The 27,797-nt window shown below is 54.8% G+C and overlaps 4 protein-coding genes across 9 annotated transcripts in view; 1 reads left to right on the top strand and 3 right to left on the bottom strand.

The window, feature by feature from the left end:
- Window positions 1-5,507, bottom strand: part of MROH1 (maestro heat like repeat family member 1) — a 69,216-nt gene extending 63,709 nt beyond the window's left edge. For 2 of the 6 annotated variants that reach the window (XM_081266769.1, XM_081266770.1), the window contains exon 1: window positions 5,277-5,507. The gene's annotated coding sequence lies outside the window, so the exon portion shown is untranslated. The remainder of the gene's footprint in view (window positions 1-5,276) is intronic. The other 4 variants (XM_081266771.1, XM_081266772.1, XM_081266773.1 and 1 more) reach the window with 2 other exon arrangements.
- Window positions 5,508-9,843: 4,336 nt separating this feature from the next.
- LOC308633538 (testis-specific serine/threonine-protein kinase 5-like) lies at window positions 9,844-12,690 on the top strand (the record flags this gene model as incomplete). Its single annotated transcript, XM_081266389.1, has 8 exons — window positions 9,844-10,150; window positions 10,477-10,584; window positions 10,812-11,014; window positions 11,095-11,150; window positions 11,449-11,581; window positions 11,670-11,785; window positions 12,214-12,439; window positions 12,576-12,690. Exons 1-8 carry the CDS (start codon window positions 9,947-9,949, stop codon window positions 12,688-12,690), a joined length of 1,161 nt encoding a protein of 386 aa, XP_081122515.1. The 5' UTR covers window positions 9,844-9,946.
- Window positions 12,691-13,823: 1,133 nt separating this feature from the next.
- On the bottom strand, window positions 13,824-15,945 carry HGH1 (HGH1 homolog). The gene is made up of 6 exons (XM_081266529.1): window positions 15,254-15,945; window positions 15,077-15,177; window positions 14,736-14,834; window positions 14,445-14,536; window positions 14,234-14,356; window positions 13,824-14,151 (listed from the first exon to the last, which is right to left on the bottom strand). The coding sequence occupies exons 1-6, from the start codon at window positions 15,865-15,867 to the stop codon at window positions 14,002-14,004; spliced, it is 1,179 nt and encodes a 392-aa protein (XP_081122655.1). The 5' UTR covers window positions 15,868-15,945; the 3' UTR covers window positions 13,824-14,001.
- A 2,908-nt stretch (window positions 15,946-18,853) lies between these two features.
- WDR97 (WD repeat domain 97) lies at window positions 18,854-27,714 on the bottom strand. The gene is given in 26 exon segments (XM_081266388.1): window positions 18,854-19,080; window positions 19,176-19,237; window positions 19,314-19,849; window positions 20,039-20,201; window positions 20,274-20,395; window positions 20,465-20,662; window positions 20,781-20,969; window positions 21,057-21,272; window positions 21,360-21,494; window positions 22,762-22,845; window positions 22,946-22,950; window positions 22,953-23,070; window positions 23,144-23,398; window positions 23,491-23,640; window positions 23,799-23,859; window positions 24,079-24,200; window positions 24,292-24,424; window positions 24,600-24,690; window positions 24,764-25,000; window positions 25,082-25,224; window positions 25,307-26,006; window positions 26,197-26,318; window positions 26,447-27,075; window positions 27,225-27,341; window positions 27,391-27,397; window positions 27,495-27,714. Coding segments are annotated over 26 exon segments (4,995 nt in total). The 5' UTR covers window positions 27,686-27,714; the 3' UTR covers window positions 18,854-18,871.
- Between the last annotated feature and the right edge of the window lie 83 nt (window positions 27,715-27,797).

Below are 27,797 nucleotides of genomic sequence, written 5' to 3'. Positions count from 1 at the left end.
AAAAGGGCTGGGGCCAGGCGTGGTGGGGCACGCCTGTAATCCCAGCAGTTCAGAAGGTTGAGGCTCATGAGTTCAAAGCCAGCCTCAACAAAAGTGAGGTGCTAAGCAACTCAGTGAGACCCTGCCTCTAAATAAATGCAAAATAGGGCTGGGGTGTGGGTCAGTGGTTAAGAACCCTGGGTCCAATCCCTGGTACAAAAAAAAAAAGAAAGAAAAGAAACTGGACACAATACATGAAAACTATTTCTTAGAATGGCAGACATCAGAAAACAAAGGCCAGTGAACCCTAGGGGTGGGAAATGAGGGCGCCCCTCAGCTACCCCAGGGCACTGCGAGGAGAAGAGCCCCAGGCCTTGAAGCAGGCCAGAGGGGCTGAGAAACAGAGCCAGGAGGGTGGCTGATCCAAGACAGCTAGTGTCCAGGCTCCAGGAGCAGAGAGTTGCCCAGGGCTATGGTGACAAGTGTCCCCAAAGACACAGTGCTAAAGGCTTGGTTCCCAGGGTAGAGTTATTGGGAGGGTGGAACTTTTAGGAGGTGGGACCCAATGGGAGGTCCATAGCTTACTGGGGGTGTGCCCCAAAAGGGGATTATGGGACCCCTGTCCCATCCCTTTCCTGGCCACAGGGTAAGCAGTTTTCCTATGCCACTTGCTCCCCACCATGTCTACCCAATACCCTCACCAGAAGGCTAAAAGCAACAGCTCTGTCTGATCATACAATGGAATCTCTAAACCATAAATTAAAATAACCTTTTTGCTTTTATAAATTCATTATCTCAGGTATAATCTTATAGTGATGGAAAGCAGACTAACACATCCAGAGAGAACTCTGGAGACCTGCAGAGGGTCTTCCAGGCACTCAGTGAATTGTGATCAGTGCTGGGTTGGCAGGATAATGTCCCCAAAGATGCCCATTCCCGAATACACAGAATACATGAACACTTTCACTTATATGGAAAAGAGATTTAGCAATGAAATTAAAAGTATATACCTAGTGGATTATCAGGGTGAGAGCAGATCCTTCAAAGCAGAAAATTTAGCCAGGCATGGTGGCACCTACCTGTAATCCCAGTTACTCAGGAGGGTGAAAACTGTCTCACTAAGTCAAAGAGAAGAAATAAGAGAGTTAAAAAAAAAAAAATTCAAGGCATGAGAAACACTCAACCCGCCACTGGTGACTTTGAAGATGCAGGAAGGTGGCTTTGATACAAGAAATAGGGGTGGCCTACAGAAGCCCTCAGCTCATAGGTGGAAAGAAAGCAAGGACTTTGGTACTATAAATGCAAAGAAACAAATTTTGTAGACAAGCAGAAACAGATCCTTCCCAGAGCCACAAAAAAGGAACGCAGCCCTACCTATATCTGGATCTTCACCTAGTGAGACCCACGTCAGATTTCTGACTTTAAACAATTTAAGATGATGAATCTGTGTAATAACTTTAAGTCTGTGGTAATTTGTTACAGCAGCGTTAGAAAACTAATACAAGTGCCACAGAAGGAAAAGTAACCGAAACTGGGGAAAACCTACCCAAAGGGATTGGCAAAAACAGCATCGGGAGCTTACAAAGGGCCAGGAATGTGCCTGGTCCCAGGCCAGAGTGAAAAGCACGAAGTCATCAGGTACAGGTACCAGGCAGAGTGCTACGGAAGGGTCTTACCTGAGTGATGACATAAAGCTCCCCCTAGACTAAATGCTGCTCTGTCCCCTCACAAAGCTAAAAGAAGCCCTGAATGGACTCAAGCGCATCCAAGAAACTTACCACATCCTAGCACAAAGTTCAAGGGGGATGTCAGGGTGCAGCAAGGTGAGACGCAATGGCTGGTATCCAAAGTTACCAGGAGGCTGAGGAGCGGGAAGAAGAAGGGGGGAGGGGGAGGGAGGGAGCAAGGAAAAAAAGAAGAGAGACCCATGACAAAGATGAATGGCTCGATGCCAACTGACCTGGACAGGCACAAAGGAGAGACTCAGCAGACAAGGTCATGCCAACAGTCACTGTGACTTACATCACATATTCAAACACTGTAGGAAAGGTGCTGTGTTCACAAGAGGTTCAGGGTAAAAAGGTGGGAAAAGAAAATCAAGCCAGCCAGACTGCCGGTCTCATCAACACGACAACTCTGGACACTCTGTGGACACATAACAGAGCCCCAAAAGCCACAGAGCAACCTGATACGAACGGAGGGAGCACAGACAGACCCGAGTTACGGCTTTCAACACTCCTCTCTCCGGGACAGAGAGGACAAGGGGGAAAACCAGCAAGACAGAAGCGTGAATGGCCACACTGTTGACCAATGTGACCTGAGCAGCATTCACTGAACGCTCCCTTCAATAACATTAGGATACATGTGGTTTTTTTCCCCCAAACACAGGAACATTTGCCAAGACTGACCATATTCTGGGCAACAAAACAAATCTTATAAATGTCAAAAATTCAAGACATACAAAGTACATTCTCTGACCACAATGAATAAAATAAATCAATAAGAGAAAGATAACTAAGAAAGTCTCAAGTATTTAGAAACTGTTCACTATGCTTTGAAATCATGCAGGTATCACAAAAGGAATACAAAATGGAATTACAAGGTGGGAGGGTGGCCCACACCTGGGATTCCAGTAATCTGTGAGGCTCAAGTAGGAAGTAATAGTTCTAGCCCGGCCGGGGCAACCCAGTAAGATGCCATCTCAAAATAAAAGACCAAAGGGCTAGGAATGTGGGTTAGTGGCAAAACACCCCTGGTTCAATTCAAAAGTTATAAAACATGTTAAAATAAGAAGTTATATTGAATTCTGTGGGAGTTTACAGCACAAGTCTATATTAAGAAAGAATAAAAGGGGCTGGGGCTGGGCTCAGTGATAGAGCGCCTGCCTCCCACATGTGAGGCACTGGATTCAATCCTCAGCACCACATAAAATAAATAAATAAAGATTTTTTAAAATTAAAAAAAAATGAATGAATGAATGAAGCCCACACAGTGGTGCACACCTGTTATCCCAGTGGCTCAGGAGGCTGAGGCAGGAGGATTACAAGTTCAAAGCCAGCCTCAGCAACTTAGCAGGACTCTCAAAATAAAAAATGAAAAGCTCAGTGGTAGAGTTCTCCTGGGTTCATTCCCCAGTACTAAAAAAAACAAAACAAACAAACAAAAAAAAAAAAAAAACCATTCATGAGTATTACAGCTGCTGCATGTGTGGACACAACAGAAGTATTACCTCACCTGCACTGAGCCCAGAGGAGGCAAGCACACCACAGCCCAGAGGCTATGATGAGTTGGCCTGGAGGGTCAGACATATATGGGTGGTCATGGACTGCCCTAGCCAGACATGGAGTCCAAGGGCCCTTTTCCCCTAGTACAGGGGCCAGAGAAGAGTCAACTTCTAGAGTCACCAGCACAAACTTGGGCTGGGTGACTGCTTATCAACCCCCAAGAACACAATTTCTCAACATAATCCAAGTGGAGCTATGTCACTGGGTTCACATACCAACTCCCCAAGCAAGGTGGCCTTCTAGTTCAGTGAAGAAAGCATGATTCTCACGATTTATCAACCATCATTCTCTGAGCACTTCCCAGGAGCTCACAAGAGCCATGGGAGCCTCATCTGGTGCCCCTCCCCAAGGGAATCAGACTCTGTGAGCTGCACTGGCAGAGAACATGCTTACACTCAAACAACTCAGTTCACAGAAAGAGGGTCCAAGGCCTGGGGTTGCTGATCACAGAAAGCAGCAACTCTGCTTCTCACCTGGGCTTCTGTGGACCCTAGGAGCAAGGGCAAGCACAGACATCTACCTCTCCAAGTACACACCAATGGCTGTGAACTTGAGCAGGCACATGCCCCAAAGTTCCACCTCTGCCCCCTAGTGTTCCACAGGATAGCAGCAGTCAACCTTGGGGGACAGAGAAGTATAGCAAGATTCAGATCTGAAAAGCCACAGCAGCCTGAACATCTATTTCAAGAAAACAAAGACAGCTCAACCCTAGGTCATTCCTCATTCCCATCAGAGACCAAGTTCACCTGTTTACCTGAGGTGTGGGAAAGAAGATCTGCAGACAGCAGCATCCTCAAGCCTACAGGGTGCAGAGACTGTACAGTCAATCACATCATTAGCACACATACCCATGAAATACCCACCACCAATGATTCCCAGAGGGGAACCCAACTTCACCTCACCAAGGACCATATGCCTACTAAGGGTCTCCTCCAGATGGTCATGGCCACTCAAGCCCAACAGCTCTAAGGCTCAACCCACCATCTTCACCCCTGACCTCCCACAACTGCTACCCCATCTGCTTCTTTCCTGAGTTATCACCACTCAGCTATCTGGTTCAGAAATCAATACCACCAGCCCCTGGTCCTCCATCTCTCCCACACACACCTCCTCCACTTCTACCACCCCACCATCTCCTTCCAAAGTGGTCTCTGCCTCCTGGGCTAGCTCCTCTAAGCTGCCCATCACCCCAACAGCTGCTCCAGTTCACATCCCCAGGCTGGGCTGCTCTCCTTGCCAGGCCCTCCTTCCTTCACCCCCTGATGCTGACCTCATGGCACTAGCGTTTATGGCTCTGTCCAATCTCTAGCCCGAGCTGGCAATGGGGACCTCTGTAAGATGTGCAGAAATGAGCCCTGCACTGCGGCTGTACTGACACTGCAGGAAAATAGGAACCCAAAATCCCATGGGCCAGTTCTAGCTAAGCATCACCTAGCTCTAGCCTTGGCCTCGTTGCTGGACTCCCCACAGCCCTTTCAGCTTTGTGACCCACACTGTAAGACTAGTAGACACTCCTGACTCTGGACAAATCACTTCCCTGCTCTAGATGGCCTCTAAATCATCGAACACTAAAAGACGAGGGCCCCAATGCACTGGGAACACTAGGGTTTAGGCTTAGCTTCAGAGGCATAAAAGGAAAGGACACCTCCTCTGAAAGACCCCTCAGTAGGCCACAGAAACATGGACCACCCCAGAAAGTAGGGACAAGGGCCGAAGGCCACCATGCTCCCCACAAGGGCAGGCAGAGACCAACGAGTTAAGTTCCCCCGCAGGAGCAGGCACCCGGGCCGGTGAGAGAGGCTCCCCAGGAGGGCAGGCACCGGGGCCGGCGAGTTCCGGGAGGGACATGGACGCGGATGGCGCGCCTCCCAAGCAGCAGACCAAGGAGGAATTAAGTCGCAAGCTCCCAGGTCTCTTCCGGTAGCGACGCGGCCAAGCCCGTCCCGCAGGGCCGTAGGGTGCACCTGAGCCCCGGCCCGAGAAGAACAGGGCCTCCCGGCGCTCGTCGCTGACCTTGGGGTGGCGCCCCAACTCGACTTGGCGCTCTGCCCAGCAGAAGGGACAACCTCCGGGCTCTCCAGCTCAGACACCCGAAGGGGCGCTTCCTCAACGTCGCCGAAGGCGCTCCCGACTGCCCTTTACCTGAGAAGGAGCCACAGCCCAGACGCCGGGACCTGGACACCGCCCTCCAGCCCGGCCTCGGCCTGGAGGCAGCGGAGTCGTGCGCCTAGCCCCGCCCCGCAGCCCTCCGACCAACCGCGCCCCTGCGCGCGACAGCCTGGCCCCACCTCCACGCATTCTCTGCGCTCATTGGCCGGAGGTACGTCCCTCACGCTCTACCCCGCGCCTGGCCCCCAAGCGCGAGTCGTGCGCAGACTCCGCCTCGCGCTGGGCCCCGCCCCTGGGCGCCGCGTGAGGGTCGCACCCGACTGTTGGGCGCGAGCGTGGCGAGGAGGCTGGGACACCTGCAGGGCCCGGCGCTAGGTGTCCCCTTCACCCCGCACATCCCGAGGGCGCAGGTCGGTGTGTCATGGCATTCAGATGTGCACAAAGCCCACAGGTTCACACAAACACGTACCTGTCCTGGAACACACTGGGCATTGTCGGGCTCTCTCTCACAGAGAACACCCAACAAACGCCCCAGAGACCTAGGTTGCGGACCCCTCGGCGAATGCATACACACGCATGCCCATCAGAGGTGCACAGTCCAGTTACCAACAGACCCTGCAAATCAAAATGGTCTGAATCTGAAGAGATTCCCTTCCCAAGCACACAAACTGCCCAGCATACATTACATTATTAAGCACAAATAAACAAGTGAATGATTAATAAGGCCAACTACAGCGCACGAGAAGTGCTAGGAAGAGGCGTGAGCGGCTGGGAACTTAAAGCAAAGGTGGGAAGGACCCAAACCGCTCCCCGCCCCAGGTGAGAGGAACGCCCAGGGCAGACTCCCTACTGCAAAGACCAGGAGGCCAAAATCACCTGGATAAGTTCACAGCTCAAAGAAAGGAGTGTGTGGTGTTCTGGAAGCACAGGAAGAGAGCCATTTGAGAAAAAGGAAGCAGCAAACTGACTGATTCCAAGCCTGTCAGAGTGGTTAGATGTGGAAATCAAACCGCCGGTTGGGTGGGGTTTGGGGAGGGCAGTGGGCTGAGGGTTGGAGGAGACAAAGTAGGGACAAAACGTTCTTATCCCACAGCAAGAGAAATTTGACCTGTTTCTATGGGGATGGAACGCAAGAGAGTGGGACAGGACATAGATGGTCAAGAGAGTTAGATGATAGACATATGGGGGCCTGGTTCAAGACACTGCTAGGAGGGGCTGGGATTGTGGTGGCTCAGCATTAGAGGGCTCACCTAGCACCTAGCACGTTGGGCCCCTGGATTGGATCCTCAGCACCACATAAAAATAAAATAAAGATATTGTGTCCAACTAAAATATAAGTAATTGGGGGGTGGGGTGGGGGAAAGACATTGCTGGGAGATGACTCCCAGCAGGCAGGAGAACTAATCAGGGAACTTGCCCAGGAACAGAGTTTTTCCAAGTTCATGCCTGGACTCACTGCCCTGCTTAAAGCCTGTAGTGCTCTGCTCCAAGGCCAAAGTCCAACATGCCCCACTGGCCTTGTACTCCTCCCATTTATAGCACACAAACTGCCCAGCATGCATTACATTATTAAGCACAAAGCCCAGCAGGTAATGATGTTGATGGGTTTATGAGGGTGCAGACAAACAGAAGGATAAATAAGACTTTGCAAAGGGGGTGGACAGAGCTGATGACCATTCTGGATCTTGCCTGTCACTACTCAGCTTAACACTTGTTGGCTTCCAGTTGGGTTCTGGCACAGGTAAAAGCCAGGAAGGTGAAGGAAGGGGTGTAGCTAGGATGTATGGGCTCCTGGCTGGGGCCATGCAATTTTCCCTTTAGTCTCCAGCTCTAGAAGCCCAGGTTTTATTGTTGTTGTTGTTGTTGTGAATGACTGTGAATGACTGGCATTCTCCTTCCCGTGATCAGAAGAGGCTCCGTCAGTCATTTTTGTAGAGACCTCAATATTGCCCCATCCTCAAAGTAGCAAAATGTGTCTTCAGGTGTAGGCGAGCCTTCCTGCAGCCCCAGGGGTCGAATCACTCTCACCTGTTCCTTTGTTTGCCCTGTTTGGGATAGAATGTTCCATGGAAATGCCCTCTGTGTGTCCCTTCTCTTGCTCTGCCTTTGGGTGTGGCCTTCCTAGATGTCAGTCGACCTGCTGACAGCAGACATCAGGAAGCTGGACTCAACCCCCTGAAACCTGACCCCTGGCCTCATTTGAATGGCTTCTCCTCAATAAAAGGGTCAGCACGTGCTGGCTCTCACTCTTTCTGTGGACCCTTAAGGTCAGAGGAGCAGTCACAGGACCCCCAGAGAAAAAGGTATCTCTGTCTCTTGTGTGGTTATTTTGGGAACCCAGTTCCCCTGGAGGGGCGCTGAGTGTTTTTGTAGTGAGGAATGCAACATGTTTTATTTTGTTTTTGGCTTCCTTAATGTGGTGCTGGGGATTGAACCCAGGGCCTTAGTGCATGAAAGGCAAGCACTCTACCAACTAAGCTATATCCCCAGGCCCAGAAGGTAGATAGTTCTTGAGGCTATCCACCTTCACCTGACTTCTCATGTGCCCCAGCCCTTCTAATTCCTGGGTAACCAACCCACATTAAATTCTCAGGAGTTGTCTTTCTAAACTCCAGATCAGCCATAGGCCAGGTAGTATATCCACATTTTCTATATTCCAGGCACTTTGTCAGACAAGGTGGGAATATCAAGCATGAGCACTGAGCCTTGAGCCTTGTGGTTAAGAATTACATAGGCCCGGCAGTGCATACCTGTAATCCCAGCAGCTCAAGAGGCTGAAAAAGGATCATGAATTCAAAGCCAGCCTCAGCAACTTAGGGAGATCCTGTCTCTACATAAAATATAAAAAAGGCCGGGGATTGCCGAGCATAGTGTGCATACCCGTAATCACAGCGGCTTGGGAGGCTGAGGCAGAAGAATCACAAGTTAAAGCCAGCCTCAGCAAAAGTGAGGTGCTAAGCAACTCAGTGAGTCCCTGTGTCTAAATAAAATACAAAATAGGGCTGGGGATGTGGCTCAGTGGTTGAGTGCCCCTGAGTTCAATCCTCAGTACCAAAAAAAAAAAAAAAAAAAGGCTGGGGATGTTGCACAGTGTTTAAACCCACACTGGGTTCAATCCTTGATACCAAAAACAAACAAAAAATCTAATGGGCTGCATGTAGTGGTATAGGCCTGTGATCCTAGCCACTTGGGAAGCTGAGGCAGGAGGATCAGAGGTTCAAGGCCAGCCTCAGCAACTTAACAAGAACTGTCTCAAAATAAAAATGACTAGGGAATGTAGCTCATTGGTAAAACACCCCTGGGTTCAATCCAAAGAAAAAAGAGGGGGTAGGAAGGGAGGAGGAAGAGGAAGAGGAAGAAGAAGAGGCTCATGATCCAGTAGGGATGAGAGAATGTGTCTCATCAGTCCAGGCCAGCCTATTCCAAGGCCTCTACTACGTGCTCACCACATTCACCCATCCATCTCAGTGCAGGAATGATGCCAGCCCCCAGACTCACTGGGCCTATACCACACATCAGGCCCTTGTGGAAGCTCCTAGGCTGCCCACTGCCTGCTGCACCAGACTATCTGGCTCACAGCTGAGAAAGTTCTGACATTTGGGCTTGGGCTCTGCCACTGCTGGGTCTCAATTTCATCGTGTGTGAAGACGTATTGTTTAGTTTTGTTCAGCTTTACAATCCTGGCTGTGAGCTGCCTCTTGTGGAATGGGTACCTTAGAGTGTCCTCTGGGTGGGGCAGCTAACATCACTGTCTAGAGTGGCACTTGGCAAGCAGACACTCAGTTGTGTCAGTTACTGCTCCTCCTGACAGTACCAATGCTCAAAGGACTCTGGGGGCCAGAAGAAGGGAGAGATGTTGGCCCCTATCTGCTGGAGTTGATGGTCTCGGAGGGCCCAGGCCCAGGGCAGCTGGCCCTAGGGATGTGTGGTCAGCTTACAGAGAGCTCCAGCTGGGAGGCTTCCTGCAGCAGTCCCCGTCTGCTCTCCCAACCTGTCCCTGTTCTGGTGCAGCCACAGTGGGTGTTGGGAATCCCCTTGAGGAGGAGTCGCAGCTGAAAAAGCAGTCGGCACACATTCCACCCTTTTTCCCTTCTCGTATCCTTGGAAGGTCGGCCCTCCTGCCTTTGCCCCCAGAGCCCCCGGTTTCTGTGAAGGTCTTCAGTGGCCAACACATTCAGGGTGGCTCACAGAGGCCTCACCCTGGCTCTAGCCCTTGAAGGGGGTTCTCCCCACCCCAACAGAGTGGCACCACACCTGACAAGCCATTCTCACAGGGGGAAGGTTCTGAGACGACACATGCTTTGGGGCACAATGAAGGTACAGTTCTAGAATGGTCCATTCTAGAATGTGTCCCCAGCTTCCCAGAGCCTGTGCTCCCCACCCAGTCTCTAGGTGTGTTAACCTCCCACCTCCAGCAAGACTCCAGAAACTTGGTTGCTGCCTCGAGGGGTGCAGCTCCTTCTCAGTCCCCTGCTGCCCCAGCCTTTGCCCTCTGACACAGCTTGTCCCACCCTGTGACTGAAACTGGCAGTGAGCTGGACTGCCACGCTCCCTTTGGTAGCACCCTGCCCTCCATGAAGGGCAGTGGTAGGCTCAGGTTGGACCACAGAACCTTCATAGAACAGGTGCGAGAATGCATGGACAATGGCTACTTGCTCTCCTCCAAGAGGATTGGCTCTGGAGCATTCTCCAAGGTCTACCTGGCCTATGCCACACAGGAGCGCATGCAGCACAACCCCAAGCTGTCCTCTGACTTGCGGGGCAAGCACCACACCATGGTGAGGCAGGCCTGTCTCCTTCCTGTGGGCTCCTTGGGGTACCTTCTGCCCCCCACAACAGTCCCCTGTCCTGAACCAACTCAGGCACCTTCTAGAAACCCCAGTTCCCTCCAAAATGCCTCCCCCCCCCAGGTCCTGCTTCTTCTGGGTTTTCCCATGACCACTCCCTGTTACCAAACCTTGGACATATAAGTGCCCAGGAAAAGGACAGGGAGGTCAGCACCGTCCACAGACACTGTTTACCCAACTACACCTCTGAGAAGTTCAGCAACGTGTACCAAGGACAGTGAGCCTGTCCTGCCACAACCATCTACTACCTCCCACAGGTAGCTATCAAGATTGTCTCCATGGCTGAGGCCCCTGTGGAATTCTCTCAAAAGTTCCTGCCCCGGGAGATCTCATCACTCAATGCTACCTATAAGCACCTGAACGTGGTGGGCAGTAGTCTTGACCTAGCCTGTCCTATTCTCCCCATCCTCAAGGCCAGGCCTTACCATACCTGCTGCCCAGCATGGCCTGTCCACCTCCCCAACTTTTGACCTTTAAGTCTTTAGGCTTAAAGCCCAACCCCATTCTGAACCCCAGATCCAGTACACTCCACAGTCCCTGGACGTCCTTGGCCCAGCCCCTCCTCAGGGTAATGGTGGTGGGGGTCTGGCAGGTACAGCTGTATGAGACCTATCAGAACAGCCAGCGCTTCTACCTGGTGCTGGAGTTGGCTGCCCGAGGTGACCTGCTGGAACACATCAATGCTGTGTCAGACTACCGACACTGCCCGGGGCTGGAGGAAGAGGAAGCCCGAAGGCTATTCTGGCAGTTGGTCAGCGCTGTAGCCCATTGCCACAATGCTGGCATTGTGCACCGGTGAGGGTGCCACCTGGCCATCCTGCCCACCTTGAGTCCCCTTGAGCCCAGGCCCAGCCCCACCTTCCTTTTCCCTGCAGGGACCTGAAATGTGAGAACATACTCCTGGATGATCAGGGCTTCTTAAAGCTGACAGGTGAGCCAGGCCCTGCCCCCAAGCCTGCTGCACTCCTTCACTACAACCTTCAACTTCTGCCAGTCTCAGGCAGGCCCTACATTCAACTATGACCTAGCCCTGACCTTTAGCTCTCTCACTGCAGCCCAAACTCACTGGCCTAATCCCATAAATGCCTTCTGCTCAGCCTCACCCTAATTCACCCACTTGGTGCCCCTGTCTTCCCCAAGATGTCAGCACAGACCCATACTCTTCTGACCCATGGGTCCCTGACCTGTCGTTCAACTGCTTTGCGGCTCCGCCTGTATGTCCCATGCAGATTTTGGCTTCGCCAACCACTCAAGCCTCAAGAATTCACTGCTGAGCACCTTCTGTGGCTCTGTGGCCTACACAGCCCCAGAGATCCTCATGAGCAAGAAGTACAATGGCGAACAGGCCGACCTATGGAGCCTGTGAGTGCCACCCCACAGGCACCCTCTGCATGCAGGACCTATGGGAGGGCTGGGAAGGGGCACCACCCAGAGGAGCCTTTATCTCCAGAGGTATCATCCTCTACGCCATGGTGACTGGGAAGCTGCCATTCAAAGAGAGCCAGCCTCACCGCATGCTGCACCTCATGCGCCGTGGACCTATCTTCCAGCCTGGCCTGTCTCCAGGTGAACACCCCTACCTCATGCGCACCCCCCCCCAAAAAAAAAATCCCAGTTCAGGCCCGGAGAATAAGCAAAGACCAGTGCGCCAGGAAGGGTCAACCAGTGCAATGGAGAATGATCTGGACTCATCTTCCACCTCATTTGGAAGTGCATGATGGGGAAGCTGGGCTGGGGGAGGGCTTGACTGGGCACCAGGAAAGGCAGTAGCTCCACCAAGCTGGTTTGAGCTCAGAACTAGCCCCAGGAACACCACCTTGCCTCTCTTGTCTCCCCTTCAGTGACACATGGACTTTCTCAGACTCTTGCCAGGACTGAAATGGGTTGACCTCTCTAAGTGGCCTCCATTACTGGTGGTGGTGGGCATGGACCAGGGGTGCTGGGAGACAGCTGGTGGGGGCGGCTGCAGGCCACAGCTGAGTTTTTGCCTGCAGAGTGCCGGGACCTCATCCGGGGACTGCTCCACCTGCGCCCACGTGCACGCCTGGGTCTGCAGCAGGTGGCAGCACACCGCTGGATGCTTCCTGCTGTGCACACACTCTTCCGCTCGGTAGTGGGTACCACATCAGGTGGGGCATGGTCTGGGGGTGGAGTTGGGAAGCAGATAGTCCTCTACACTCCATCTGACTCCACTTCTGTCAGTTTCAGAGAAGCTAGCAGGTTCACAGCTCCTAGCACCCCAGGAGGATGCAGAGCATGGTGCAGACTCAACCTACCCAAGGAGGCAACAGCAGCAGCACACCTTGGAGGAGAGCGCCTTGGGCCTGGCGCTCAGGACCTCCAATGTCTTCCCCAGACAAGCAGGTTCTGCAGGGCTGGGGCTCCGGTGCACCAAAGCAGGGAGCCAGTCCCTGTCCCTATGCTCTACCTATGCTGTCAGGAACATTCCTGGGCACTACATGATCAATTGAGGGTGGGTGGGTGGGTATGGGCAGATAAAATGTTTATTCTGTGGAGCTGGGAGTGCTGCCGTCTTAATGCAGGGAAAAAGAAATGGCCTCCAGCTGCCTCCCTGGTGGAGTCTCTGCCACCACTTTCTGGGTCTCCCAGTCAGGGAAAAACCAGCACATGTATCACACTTGCCTAGATTGCTAGGCTTTAATGGGGGCGGGCTAGAGGGCACCCTGGAAAGGGAAACCAGTGTCACCTAATGAAGCACCTAGCCATGTCAGAGAACATGAGGCAGTGCAGTCTAGGGTTTTGGTGAGGTGGAACGGGGCCTGCAAGCTTCCGGAAGCTAAGCTCCTTCATCAGGGTCTCTTCACTGGTGAAGAGGGAACAGCACTCAAGAGTCCCACGCAGGGGGCATGAGGCTCAGGAAGGAAACAAAGTGGGGTGAAAGCCACTATAACTGCTCCAAACTTGGGGGCAAGGGGAACACATGAAACTAGGATAAAAAAGCATGCCAGGCCCATGTGGGTTAGGGCAGGGGTAGATGGTGGTGGGAAGAGAGGCTTGAATGGGACAAGACTGCAGGCACATGGGGAAGGCTCTCTGCAGAGGTAGGCAAAGGGTCTGGGAGCAGCATCTAGATGTCTTGAAAGGCAGCTGAAACTCAGGGAAGCTGACCAGGAGAGCAGGCCTAGTTAGAGAGCTATGAGAGAACAACAGATTGACCTGGGACTGGAAGAGCTGACCAGGCGCAGAGGACCCCTAGGCACAGATCATGCAGAGATGGAGATCCCAAGAGAAAGTAGTACCCAGCAAGTGCTCCAAAGACAGGCCCAGGGGCATAGTCCTAGGAAGATCCTAGGATCCAGGTGTGGCTGGGTCAGTCCTCTGAGGCCAGGTCTCAGGCAGAGCAGGCCAAGGGCCCCAGGGGATGGGGCTGACAGCAGGAGGCTCTACTTGAACCTCTGAACCTGCCCATGCCCAGACTTTATAGAGGATGCTCTTCAGGATGTGCAATGCTTTCTGTCCAGTCCACCACTTTGCCTGAGAACAGGTTCCTCATGGCTCCACTGGCCCACCTCTCTGCCTCATGTGAAGGCAGTTGTGGCACAGGGCCTGGCGGACTTTGGCTCAACCTTTATTCTTATTGGTATCAACAGGAGACACAGGGTTGGGAAGTGTCCTCAACCCTCCAACATTTACTGAGCATTCACTCTAGCCTAAGTATAGCTCTGCTTCTCAGCAGGGGACAGGGGATTTGAAGGCCTGTAGGCAGGTCTGGTCTAGCAAGTCTGACAAAGGTGGCTCTGGACTGCCATGGTGAAGGGACCTCAGGTAGGTGCAGTCCCTTCCACCCTTGACTCTTGGTCCAGCTGCTGCTGCTCCCGGTCCAGCTGCTGCAGCTGTCGTTCCACATCCTCAGGCACCTGCACCTCCAGCAGGTTTTCCATGCCACATTCTGGCTCATCTCCAATTAGCACCTGCCAGGAGAAGAGGCAGGTGAGTAGAACAGCTGGACAGCTGTGGGCTCCCATTCCTCAGCCCTTCCAACCTTGCACCCACCTGGATGAGCTTTTCACAAGCCAACCGCACATCAGGCTCTGGTTCCCAGCTATGCAGCTCTCGAAGGATCAGGTAGGTTCCCTGGTCCCGCACCTGCTGCCGCCCAGGTGCAGTGGCTGTCAGCTGGGGATATTGAAGAGGTTACTCATATGTCAGTGTGCTCCTGTGTGTGTGTAGAACAGTGGCATTAACATAGCACACCCCTGCTCACCAGCATGATGGCTTCAATGAGCATCTTGCGGATGTCAGCATCAGGTTCACGCTGCTTCTCTGGCGGCAGGTACTGCAGGTCAACAGGCAACCCTGGGGGTGAGTGTGGGAGGCACTGGGTGCCTTGACTGGGCAGTTAGACCTGGCTCTACCTGGGTGAGCCTCATCTGTGCTCAGCAACTCTTCCCTGGAAAGTTTCAGAAGGGGTCTGGGCACTTTCTCGTCCCTCTCCTGGGGTTGACTTCCTTCCTGCCTGGCCAACCCTTAGGCACCATCAATCCAAGCCACTCACGGTTCATCTCTTCCTCCGAGAAATCCTCAGGCCCAGCCAGAGGCAGTAGCAAGAAGGGAAGAATGTCGACTTCAGGCCCAAGCAACCACTCATGGTGTCCTGGGGGTGGGGACAAGAATAAGGTCGGGGGCCTGGGACTGTAGCTCAGTGGTAGAGCGCTTGCCTCACAGGTGTGAGGCACTGGTTTTGATCCTCAGCACCACATAAAAATAAAAATAAATACATGAAAAAATACTGTGTCAATTTACAACTAATAATAATAATAATAAGGTCGGTTCGTAGGGGACCCAGAGTCCAGTCCCCACCCCAGAAACACCCAAACCTCCCCCCCCTCAACTCACGGTGCTCAAAGCAGCAATTCCGCAGCGTCCCTACCACCCCTCCCCTGCGCACTGAGGAGTCTGAACGCTGGATAAGGGGCAGCAGCCGCTGGACCACGCACCTATTGGAAGAGGCCATTAGTTGCCATCCCTGCTCACTTCCACCCGCTCCCCACCCGCGCGAAGTCTAGGCTTCACCTGTCAGGGTCCAGCAGGAAGGCACGCGCGGCAGGCCGCTGGCTAAGGTTGGAGAGCAACGGCCCCAGGTAATGTAGGGGCGCGTGCGCGTTGTAGCCGCGCGTGCAGAGTGCACACACCAACCGCTCCAAGCTCGACTGCCCTGGCTCGACTGCTGCCAGTGCCGCCATCAGCGCGGCACAGGGCGCAGGCTCGCGACTGAGGTTGGCCAGCGTGGCAGCCGCCTCTTCCGCCCAGGGCCACTGTGGGTCCAACGCACGACCCAACAGACGAGCCGGCAGCCCGGGGTCGGCTGCCAGAAGCGGCTCGTGCAGGCTGGGGTCAGCAGCCAAGTTCACAAGCGCGCGGGCGGCGTCGCGGGCTGGGGCAGGGGCCGGAGCCGCCGCCAGCTCACTCAGCGCCTGCAGCAGCGCCTGCTGCCCAGCCAGCAGCTGGCGGCCCGACTCCGCGCCGGTCAGCGCCAGCACGTGCTGCACGGCTGCGGCCTGCAGGTCCGCCCGCGCGCCAGGCGCCAGGAAGGGCAGCAGCTTCGCCGCCTCGGCTTCGGGGCAGGCCTCCCACCTTCCCCGCACGTTGCCGCTGGACGCACCTGGGCTGGCTCTGCCCTCCCGCATGGCGATCGGCTCGGGCGCCCGAGCCGTAGCTGCGGGAATCAGCCCCCGGCCGGGGCCGCAGCACCGCCCACTCGGGAAGCGGAAGACGCGCGGCCAATCTGAGGCCGCGGTGCAGGGGGCGGGGCCAGGTAGGCGCGGGGCATTGTGGGTCGCGGGGCACCGAGGGCGTGCGGGTGGCCCTGAAGTTCCGCTCGGGCCAAGCTAAACCTCGACCTGCCTGTTCTCCTGGGACCTCGAGGGTGTCAGGGCTTGCACAGGGGTGGGACCGAGTCTGGTCAGGGGAGTGTGGCTCCGGGTCCGCCTGGAACGAAGGCCTGCCGAGTCCTGCGGGCTGCCGCCGCGGTCCTGGAGCCCGGTGCGGAGGGCCACCAGGAGGGCCACCTGGGAACCCGGGGCCGTGGGATGAGGCCTAAGGAGGCAGGTTTAGGGCATTTGTGGGAGGTGCAGACCCAGTGACGCGTTCACACCGAGATAGGACTTAAGTGGCAACAGGAAGCCGCAGCACATCCGAAGGCTTGGTGAGACCCATGCTCCTAAAGGGGCTGCAGTGACGACAGTGTTAGGTTTCTGCGATCTGAACTTGCTTGACTTGTTTTGTGAAATTCCTCTTTTCTATTTCATATCACATTGATTTGTAGGATCCTTGTCTCTTATGTGTTCTGAACTGTTTTTAGTGTCAGTATTGTAGATAGCTCCTCCCTATGCTGCCTGTCTTTTTCATGTCTTAATGGTGTATTTAAATGTGTTTAAAACAATTTTGGGGGCTGAGGTTGTAGCTCAATGGTAGAGTGCTTGCACGTGTGAGACACTGGATTGGCTCCTCAGCACTACGTAAAAGTAAGTCAAATAAAGGTATTGGGCCAATCTACAACTAAAAAAAAATCAAAATTTTATATTCAGTACTACTATATATATTCTTATGATTCTTGATGTTTAAATTTTCCCTACTTTCTCACACTTGTATTTAAAAAGCATTTCTTGTTTTTATCATTTAAAATGTGAAACTCTAGTAGAGGGAGTCCACCATAGCCTTGGGAGTTCTTGTTTTAGTGTGCACAACTCTTTTATGAAAAAAGCAATCTTCCAGGTGCTGGCTTCCTAGTGAACACCAGAATACTGCTGTGTCCAGAGCTGGGATGGGTGGCACTGGCCCAGGGTGATTCTGGTGCCTGGACAGTCAGAATAGCAGCCCCCAGCATGTTCACCCTGCTGCTTCTCCTGCATTTTGTAGTATGGAACAGCAGCTCCCAGTTTCTGGTAGGATTTGCCTGGCACACTGTATAACCTGCTGCTCACCCAGGACTATTTGCTTTTTCAAGGATAAATTTGAAAGAGGCACCAAATTCAGCTTTTATGTAGATCCAGCCTAACTTATTTTAGAGTCTAAATTGCCACAAGTATGAGAACATTCATGTAGATGTTTACCATCTTTGCTAAATTTCCTAATTATGTTAATTATGGATGTGAATACCTAAAGTTAATACTGATATGGTACAAGTATTTTTGTGGAAATGTATCTGGTTAGTGTGATTATTTAAAATATTATGAAATTGAGAATACTCAAAAAATTAAAATATTTACTCTTTTAAAAAAAAAAAATCTTCCAATTCTTCATTCCTGGAACCTCTCAGCCTGCCTGGCCTAGGGAAGAGGTGCTACTTCACAGTCTCATAGCAAAAGCCCCTGCAGGCTTGCAGGCTTGGGGGTTATGGGTAAGGGATGGAAGACCAGTTCTAACCCTAAAGCCATTAAGAAGACAGGTCTAAGGTTGGAAGCTGAGAATTTACAGGAAAGGAAATCACTATGGAAGGATGTAAAAAGCTAGGGGAACTTCTCAAACAGTGCAAACAGGGCTGTGGTTGTGGCTCAGCGGTAGAGCGCTCTCCTAGTGTTGAGAGCCACAGTTTAGTTAGAAAGATGCCTGGCATTTTTGCCAGAGGGAATGGTTGAAAGGTGACCCTGCTCCGGGATTAGGGCAGCTCCAGGATTAGGGCAGATCCTGCTGCCTCGGGGTGCCCGCTACTTTGGAGTTCCCTTTGAGTTCTTGCAGGGTTCTGAGAGAATTGGTGCACGGAGTCCGTGGAGGCAGTGTGTTCCCGGGAAGTGTGTGTAGAGGGCCGGTGAGAGTTTGGGAATAAAGGTTCCTGTTTTGAACCTACAAGGCTGTGTGGCGGCTCGGTTATTTTGTGCCCAGCCAGACTGCAGCAGCCTAGCATGTGCAAGACCCTGGGTTCAATCCCAGCACCACATAAAAATAAATAAAATAAAGGTATTGTATCCAACTACAATTAAAATATTTTTTTTAAAAAAAGTGCAAACAGCTAATGTGTGTGGAGACCCTCAGTGGTCCTGTCAGTGACCTGCCAAGCTAGCTTTGAAGGATGTGGGTGACTCTGAGATCCTGTACCCCATAGGTCAATGTCCATTTCCTGGGACTTCTATGTGGAAGGATCCAAAGGATGCTGCTGCCTTGTTACTTCCCAGGTAAAAGCCCAGGTGTATTCTCCCAGAATACAAGTAAGGAAAACCAGGTCCCAGCAGACTGCTGTTCAAACATGCAGACTCCTCCCCACACACAGATGTACCCACTTGGAAAGTCCCCTTCATATCTGGTCAGGGATATGACCCAGGGAACCATCTCTAATGTCAATCACCCATCTTAACATCCAGTATTTGACCAGCACTATGGACCTCCTTTGCAGGTTGACAGGCTCATCCCACCAGGAGTGCTGCTCCACCCCATGACCATATCCCAGATGTTGTCCCATCCCAGAGACCCCCAATTCTTGACATCACATGCCACCCATCACCAGCGAATTCAGACTACTGCCATGCCTTCCTGCCCACCCTCAAGCCGTGGAGAGACGGAGGTGGCATCTGTCATCTTGCCAAAGCCTCTGGACTTTATTCCAGATGCAGGCCTATGCCAGGGAACACAGAAGACAAGTGTTGTTGCAATTCAGCTTGGCGGGATTGAGACACAGGACCCACTGTGCCTGCCAGGTCAGCTGTAGCTGTCAGGATCCGCATCTTCGGGCAGAAAGTAGCGCTGCAGGGTGGGCTGCAGGAGCAACGGGGGCAGGGCACGAGGGGGTGCGGGCCAGCCTGGGGGGAAGGGCTGCAGCTCCACTCTCGGCAGGGGCAGCTTTAGCACCCGGATGGAACAGTCCAGTGAACGGGCACAGTGGGTGCTGAGATGTGACATCACACGGCCTGGGGGCAGGCAGGTCAATGAGACCGCCAGCCAAGGCTGGGATGAGGAAAGGGTGTGGGACCAGGGACCAGTCTTCACCCTTGAGCCCACTCACCCTTCATTCTCATCCCAGAGCTCCGAGCCTTGGCTTCCTGCAGTCTAAGTATGGGGTAGTGCCTGGGAGAAGAAATCAGGTCAGACAGACCATGCTCAGCTGCCCATGCTGGCCAGGGGGCCCCCTTGCTGCACTCACCCTTGATCCCTGGGTGGCGCCACCACAGTGTTAGGCACAGGAGGGCGCGGGGATGCAGAGCGGGGTGGCTGTTCAGTTTCCTTCTGGATCAAACTCTGCTGCTCTACTTGATGCTGCTCGCAGAAGTAGTTGAGTGCATCGATGTAGCCCAGGTCCAGCATCTGCCAGTGCGACCAGTCAGCCTTTTCCAGTGGCTGTGGCAGGCCATGTGGTGCAGTGGGCATGGAGGGCTCAGGCACCGAGCAGAAGCTCTTCAGCATCTCTGAGAGCGACCGCCTGGTCTGCCCAGTGCAAAAGTGAGCCTGGGGCTCTGGGGCTCCAGCTTTAGATTCTGTGGGGGACACCACAAGCAAGGGAGGCTCCAGGACATGGAGGAGTGCCTGAGAGGCTTGCGGCCAGAAGATGCCCGAAGGAGCCCCTGAGACTGCTGAAGCCTGTGACTGGTCCTCCCTGGGAGGAAAGGAAGACGGCCAGGTATCAGAGCCTTTGGGCAGCACCATTGACAACTGAGCTGTAGATGGCTGTAAAGTTTCCATCTGTAGAGGAAGTGGCCAGTCTAAGAAGCATCCTTGCTCCTTGGCTACTGAAATTCCCTTTTGCCTAATTCCCAGCCCCAGGGACAGGGTGCCCCACCCCTGAGCAGGAAGCCAAAGCAGGCATCCCTGTAGCCCAGGGGACCCCAGGGCTGCCTCTGGAGAAGCCCAGCTAGGCCATGTGCACCAGACCTTCAGCTGCTGGATCATGCCCTCCAGCTTCTGGCAGCAGTATAAGCGCAGCTTGGCCTTGGAATTAAGTTTGGAGCCCTGGACCCAGGTCATCATCTCCTTGAACAGGAAGCCCTCTGGGTCCCGGAGGCCCAGACCATTCAGCAGCTTCTTGAGCTCTGGCCTAGGACAAATGCATGTGGCTTATTCCAGCCTCCCCAGCTGGTAGGGAGGATGGGTCAGGAGTGTCACTTACCGGTCGGAAGCTGGAGAGTAGAGGAAGTAGGACATGAGCTCTAGCACCACATCACGGGAATCCAGGGAGCAGGCCAGCAGCAGCTGCAGTGCCAGCATCACAAATTGCCTCTGAATGTGGTCCTGTGCACAGGTGGGGTCAATGGTTGGTGGGAGAAACACGGTGGGGGTGGAGGGTGTCAAGGAACTCACCTGGAGGCTGGGGGGGTTGTCCAAGTTGAGCAAGTGCAAGAGGTTGCTCTGCAGCCGACTGTGGAGGTCACTGCTCACATCAGGCAGCAGTCTCAGCAGTGCATTTAGGATATGTACACGGTCTTCCCAGGTGGCCTCTGCCAGCAGGTCCACCAACATGGAGGCCAGGCCCTCCACTGTGCCCATCTCAGGGTAGGCCTACAGAACGGTATGCTGAGACCCTGCTCCCTATTTCACATTCAGGCAGGCTCCTGCTTTCTCCCCACACCCCATCCCAGACTACGTTTCCCAGCTTCCCAGCCCCCCCCCCACACACCTCCAGGGTGAAGATGGGGAACAGCTTTTTGAACCAGTTCTGGATGACGAAAGAGTGCAGGAACCTGGGCAGATGCCCATAGCGCTCTTCCCAGAGTGAATGCCCCTGGTGGTACTGGGAGCCAAAGTAGATTTTGGTCCTGGGGGCCTCATGGAAGCTCTGGGACTCGCCAATCAAGTCCATGGCGCTCTAGGGGAAGTGACAGCAACTTCAGCCCCACTTCTCGGGGTTTTGGGCACTGAGCCCACCCCGCCTGTGGCAGCCTGGGATGCATACCCCAGCCTCTGCCTCCCAGTAATCTAACTGTTGGTCGGAATACATCCTGGGTGAACTCAGAGAAGCTGAGATCCAGTCTATTTTCTGTTCCTTCTCCTCCTCCTCCTCTTCTTCCTCTTCCTCCTCAGACCTCCCATGAAGCCACTGCATCAGCCTACTGTGCCACTTGGACCACCTGTGGCGCTGTAGCCATAGGTCATCCAGGCTTGCATCTGGCTATAGAGGAGAGGGCACAAGAGGGGGCATCTGGCAGACGGTGGGGACAGTGGAGCCCTCCCTGAGCCCCCCAGCTCTGCCTCTTGCCTTGAGTCTGTTCTCAGTATAGGAGGGGAGCGTGGTCAGAGGTCTAAGATAGCTGATCTCTGTGGACGGCCACATCTGCTGAAGCACCACGGAGTTGGGCACACAGCCAGGGAAACTAATGGGTCGTGGGCAGTACTAGAGGCAGAGCACAGTAGGGTGGCTGAGAACTTGAAGCCACCCCAACTGGGATACCACCCTGGGTCACACCCATGATCATGTAGGGTCCCAAGACATGGGCCCAGTTCTGCCTGCCAGGCCTCCATCAGACTGGACAGGCAGCCCATGCTCTTAACATCCAGGTGAGGGAAAAGTCTGGGGACCGAAGGAGGAGTGGTCCATGGACACTGACTGGAAGATGAGGGAAATCTGGGGGACAGAAGGCCTTTGGAAAGCCCCAACCCCCACATGTTCTTCTTGGCACTTGGTCTCAAACCCTGAAACAGGGAAGCCTGGGGCTAGGGGACAGGATAGAAAGGAAGTAACTAGAGAGAGCTCAGTGGAGAACTTGAGTTGATATGCCACAAAGCTGGAAGGACAAAATGGCATGCCTACATAGGAGCCAGCCTGTGCTAAGCAAGGGGCTGGGCCTGCTGGGCACCCACTGTGAGCAAGTGTGGGATTTTATTTTTTTAAGAATTTAACCTTGGGGAGCTGGGGCTGTAGCTCAGTGGCAGAGCACTTGCCTTGCACATGTGAGGTACTGAGTTCAATCCTCAGCACCACATATAAGTAAGTAAAAAAGAAAAAAAAAGAATTTAACTTTGGGGTTGGAGTTGTGGCTCAGTAGTAGAGCACTTGCCTGGCATGTGTGAGGCCCTGGGTTCAAATCTCAGCATTGCATATAAATAAATAGAATTAAGGCCCATTGACAAAAATACAAAACAAATTTTTGAAAAAAAAAAGAATTTAACCTTTATTTTTCATATGTTTTTTATGTGGTGCTGAGGATCGAACCCAGTGCCTCACCCATGCTAGGCAAGCGCTCTACCACTGAGCCACAACCCCAGCCCAAGTATGGGATCTTGATGGGCTAGCTCCCCTTGACTTTGCTCCCCTGAAAGGTGGGGACTCTGGTCTTGCAGGATAAGCCCACTGGCGACCCACCTACAGAGTGCTCCCACTGAGGAGGGGGGTGTGCAGGAGATTCAGTGGCAGGGGATCTCTGGCTCAGACTCAGGCCTCATAGGCAACAAGGTGCTCCTACCCACAGACACCACCGCACCATAACTCCAGGAAAGGGGGGGGGCGCGGCGGGGGACTCTGGAGCTGGCCTCTGAGCTACAGGTGGCCATGGCTCTTAGATCCAATTTGTACACAGAGGTTTGCAGCAAAGGGGAGATAGGGTACACAAGAAGAGTAACCCTGGAGGGGGGTGCCTCTCTGGGAACCCAGAAGGCCTCACCTTGTGGGACTGCACAGTGGCAGGAAAGAAGCCCTTGAGATTTGAGAGAGGATCCTTGGGCTGTTTCTGCAGCCAAATTGGGACCTGGAGATGGGACAGAGACTCAAGAGTTGAGCACAGCCCCTAGAGCCCCTCAAGTACTGCTCTTGAGTAGGTGGCATCCCAGCTGCTAAGTTTACCTCACCTGTGCTGTGGGAGGGGGGACGGTGGGTCCAAGGCCATGGTCATCTCCTCTCTGAGCTGTTCCAACTGCATCTGCAGATCCAGACTGAGGCCCAAGTCACAGCTCAGGGAGGAGCAGGCAAGAAGCTGAGGCAGCCAAGGAGTCAGGGGGATTCAGCCATGATGTCAGGAAGGGGGTGGGAGGGGAGGCAGGTCTCACCTTGGACACTTTGCTGTGGACCTTCTGGTGGTGGGTGGAATGGGCAAGATCACTTGGGGGGGTGGGCAAAACGCTGGCCTGGGGCCCCTGGGTGGAGAAGGGCTTTGGGTACTGTCTGGGCCTCACTGCTGATGGTAGCCTGCCCAAAGCAGGAGGCAGTTCTGGACAGGGTACACAGGTCTTGTCTTGGAGCTCTCTTTCTGTGGTGAGGGTCATGATGCTCCCCTGCTGGGGCTCCCTTTTGAACTGAAAGTCCTGAGACAGGTGGGAACAGTGGCAGTGTCAGGTCTGGGGTGAGAGGATTTGCCAGGGTCAGGGCAGAGGCTGGAGGATGGCCTCACACCCACCAATAGTCCAGGGCCATAGATCAAACGTAGGTAATTGTCAAAGGCTTCCTGGCGCTGCTTCCAGGAGGGTGGGGGCCGGGCTGCTGGGATGACCTGTCCCAGCCTCAACTCCTGAAGGTCTTGGTCACGGGCCATTATGGCCTCCAAGTCCTGAGAGGTGGGGGTCAGAGGTCAGGTTTGCTTCCTTGGAAGCCATGTGCTGCCCACATAACCACAGGTGTCCAAGCCAGCCGTAGGGGCAATGGCCTGAACCTGAGCAGGGACAGGGCTAGGCAGTGGGGTGGCAAGAAGGTCAGTATCCACCCCACCTCCTTCATCACTAGCTGCTGAGGTGTTGCTGTCTGGCGACGGGTGGAGAGCAAGGCCGGGCTGCAGAAAGGGAAAAGCACAGGTGAGATATAGTCCAGTAGGACAGGGCAGAAAGCAGGACAAGGACCAGCCAGGAGAGGGAATGGCAGGGCTGGGATGGGTGTGGCAGCCTCTGAGCAGTCCAGGAGTCCTGAGTCCTCATGCAGGGGCCACACAGTCAGGCCCTGACCCCAGGGGCTAAATGGGAGTCTCAAGGACAGCTGAGACCTGCCAGCAGACCTGAGACTGAATGCCCCATGCAGGTTGGTGAGCCTCTGCATCTGGATGGAGGTCAGTGACTCGTGGCTGGTCAGTGGCAATGGAGGGTCATCCACCACGTCAGGAGCCTTCTGGCACAGGTTCTGGGCAAGCAAGAGAAGCTTGGACCCCTGATCCTCAGGGCCTGTCCTCACGCAGCAGCCCCACTTTGCCCATCCTGACCTCGCTGCATACCTTGACTAGGTAGGCTGTGGGCAGATAGAGCCTGTGGGAGACCAGGCAGAGCCGGGAACCCATTGCCAGCACCAGGTCTCCACTGTTGCTGGAGAAGGCCAGGGCCTGAGGGGAACCGTCCAGCTGCAGGAGCCTGCGGGGGTACCCAGAGGCCACTCCTGCTTCAGAGAGGGAAACTGAGGCAGTATTGGGGCAAGGCCCTGTGTCATCCCACTCCCTAGCCATTGGGCTGTGGTGTGAGGCAGAGGTTTGTAGAGCCCAGTGGCTATACCCCAGGCCCCAATCCCCTCCCCAGGGCCCCAACCCACCGCAGAAGGCGGTTCTCGGAGGTCCAGATGCGGATGGTGCAGTCCAGGCTGGAGCAGGCATACAGCTTGAGTGTGGGGCAGCAGCACAAGCCTGGAGACAAGGTTAGGTCAGGACCAGACTAACATGGAGGCCCAGGCTTTGCCTTTTTGTTCTGTCCCCTCACCAGTGATGTGGTCCATGGGATCATCCTGGGGCCGGTGGTCACAGCGACGACCCTCACCCAAGCCAAACTGCACCAGGCCATAGGTGGCACTATTTGGGTCCTCAAAGCCTACAGTGATGCGTTTGCCCAGAGCACAAAGCACCACAACCGGGTGGCAGCAGGAGAAGGTGCGCAGCAGGCTCAGGCTCTCCTCTGCATAGGGGAAGACACGCCACATCTTCACGGTCATATCTCCACCTGTGGGACAGCAGGAGCAAGGCTGAGCTGCCCGGAAAGGCAGGGGCTCCCGAGCCGGCTTCAGGAAGTGGAGGTACTAACCCGAAGAAACGATGCTGTTCCAGGTGGACGCAATGGCGGTAACAGGGCCTGGGCTGTGCGCCTCTGTATGGAACACAGTTTTCGAGGAGAGCCAATCAAGCACCGAGAGTGCGCCGTCTGTATGCCCAATCACTGGCAGGTACCTGCGGGTGGTGACGGAGCCTGTTGGTATGAGCTCAGTCACCGCTCCCCTCCCGTCTGGATCTCGCTGGCTCCGGCGCCCACCTGTTCTTGTTCTTCCAAGCCCAGGCCATGGCGCTGCGGCGCAGATCGCCCTCGTTCTGGCGCACGATCTCCCAGCAGGCTAACGCGCTACCGGGGTCTGTGAGGTGGCTGTACAAGTGCAAGCAACAGGGCTGTGGCGCCGGGGGCGGTGGCGGGCACACACGATGCAGCACGCTCATGGGGCAGCATGCTGCGTTGGCGCGCACCAGGTGTCCTGTGCGCGTCAGCAGCCACAGAGCCTCGCGCGGAAGGCAGTAGGCCACCGCAACCGCGCAGTCCTCGGCCTCGAGCAGCAGTGCGCTCACTGTTCTCCCTGTTGCAGCTGACACCAGGTAGACGGAGCCATCCACACAAGCGCATACGAGGCGCGAGGGCAGAGATGGGTTCACGGGCGCTGGTAGCGCAGGCGCCACCTGGAGGTGGAGCACCGGCGCGGGCAGCTGCGCCAATGGCGAGTAGAGCTCGCTCAGGCGCCAAAGCTCCACGCTGCTCGCGCACAGTGAGAGCACCGGCCAGCCCGGGGCCGCAGGTGCCAGCAAGCGGCTCACGCGCGCGGACAGCACGTCCTGGCCCCAGGAGCACAGCGCCACCTCTCCCACCTGCGCCGCCGCCTGCAGGTCCCACGTGCGCAACGTTCCATCCTGAGAGGCGGAAGACACTCGGGTGGTGTTCGGGAGAATGACCATTGCTGTCACCGGGCCTGCGGGAGCACGCAGATCTCAGGCACACCAGGGAATGAGGGAAGGGAGCTGTTGGCCCGGGATGCAGCCAACGCAGAGAATCTTGGTCAGACCCAGCAGAAATCTCCAATAGCTCAGAGCTCAAAGGCAGAGGGCCGAGCTCCGGGTGCAGAGAGAATACACTACAAGAGCATCTTGGGAGCAGCGCACCTGTGTGACCCACGAACACCATGCGGATCTGCCAGTTAACCTCCCACACCTTCACCGTACTGTCTTGGGAAGACGTCACCATGGCCTTTGCCTCCTCGAAGTAGGCCAGATCAGAGATGGTGCTGGGGATTAGAGAGAATGGGGAGGCCCCGTGGACTCAGCACTGCCTAGTGTGTTGCAGCCTGCACCCCTGCCATGACCAGCTCTCTCTAGGGGACCACCTTGTCTTCCAGTCCCCAGCCCCCCTCACGTTTTGTGCAGATTTTGACGCACATCTGTGAGATTCCAGGCTTGTAGATCGAAGGTGAGCACAGCTGAGCCGTAGGCTGCGAAGCAGTGTGTGTCTTGGTGGGTAGACCCTGGCCCCAGAGCCAGACGCTTGAGTGTGCCCGCCAGGCCTGGTGGTGGCTGCAGGGGTAAGCCACGCAGCACCAGGCGGCGACCACCTGAGCGGAACTTAAAGAGAGCCAGGCTGCCGCCCACCTCAGCCACAAGCAGCAGCCCCAGGTTGGGCACCGGCAGGCAGCAAGTGGGCTCACGGCCTAGCACCCTACCCACCTCGGGCTGGCTCAACCACAGCAGGCTGAGGTCTGGCCTTAGTATGGCCAGCCCTGTGGGGCCCCAGCCTACAAAGCGACCCACCGCTCCTAGAGGGCCCAGCACAGCTACCAGACCAGTAAGTGCCACAGGGGCCAGCAGCGTCTCCTGAGCCCAGCCATCCTTTTTATGCAGGTGCAGGCAACCTGCCCCATCCAGCACCACGAAATGTCCTCCGACTGGGTCTTGTGCCACGGATCGCAGCCCAGCTGGCACCTCCAGGCGGCGCAGTGGCTCCAGCCCATGTGTCAAGCGAGCAACACGCAGCTCAGCTCTCTTTTCCTGCGGGCCAGGATGAGCAGGATCTGCAGTTAGGGGTGGGGGCTGGGCTCTTCTGCAGAGGGAAACTCCAATGGAGCTGGTGCAGAGGACCCCCAGGGGAAGGGCTGGACTGGGAAGAGACCAGTGGCAGATGCTGGGCCAAATCACACCTTTTCCACAATGTTGTGGAGGCCAGTACGAATGAGCAGCCACAGCTGGTGGGCACGGGTACACAGGGGCATGTTTTGCCACCGCTGGGTGCTGGTGAAAAGCTGCAGGACCTGTGACTGCTCCAAGGAACACAGCTCTGTGGGCCAATGGAGGGAGTACTGTTACCTGTGGCCTTGGGCCCCAACCCTGGAGGTCATGGGCAGCAAGGTGCCCTTCTCCAAGTGCCCGGTTGAATCAGTTACTGCCCAGAGGAGTTGTGTTCCCAGAACCAAGTCCAAATGAGTCCTGTTTCTGGCCGGGTGCCTAGTGGGTAAGGCCAGTCCCCCTCACCATTCTTTTCTGACAGCAGCCCAGGGTCTGGGGTGTCAAAGCTGTCTGCATCATACAGGTCTGAGTCCAGAAGCAAGTTATCGCCTTCTGATGATAAGGGCTTGCTTGTGTCCAACATGTTAGCCTCCATTTTCACAGCTGTGTGTCCAGATGACCAACAGCTCTGGGAAACTAACCGTTTCCTGGCGGGTGGGACAGCATCGGTTGCTAGGATATGAATGACAGGCCCCGCCTACAATGCA

The sequence above is a fragment of the Spermophilus citellus genome, assembly GCF_964194105.1.
Source record: "Spermophilus citellus genome assembly, chromosome: 14".
NCBI classification, from domain to species: Eukaryota; Metazoa; Chordata; class Mammalia; order Rodentia; family Sciuridae; genus Spermophilus; species Spermophilus citellus.
This window is presented reverse-complemented; position numbering and strand designations above follow the sequence as displayed.

Bases quoted from the DNA above. Each gene is read 5' to 3' on its own strand.
- HGH1 (XM_081266529.1), bottom strand. From the start codon at position 15,867: ATGCGGGAGGGCAGAGCCAGCCCAGGTGCGTCCAGCGGCAACGTGCGG. The intron at 14,357-14,444 runs GTGAGCAGGGGT...CAATATCCCCAG, and splicing joins TCATTGAAGCCATCATGCTG to CTGACAGCCACTGCACCTGG. The intron at 14,152-14,233 runs GTGGGTGCAAGG...TTCTCCTGGCAG, and splicing joins CTTGTGAAAAGCTCATCCAG to GTGCTAATTGGAGATGAGCC.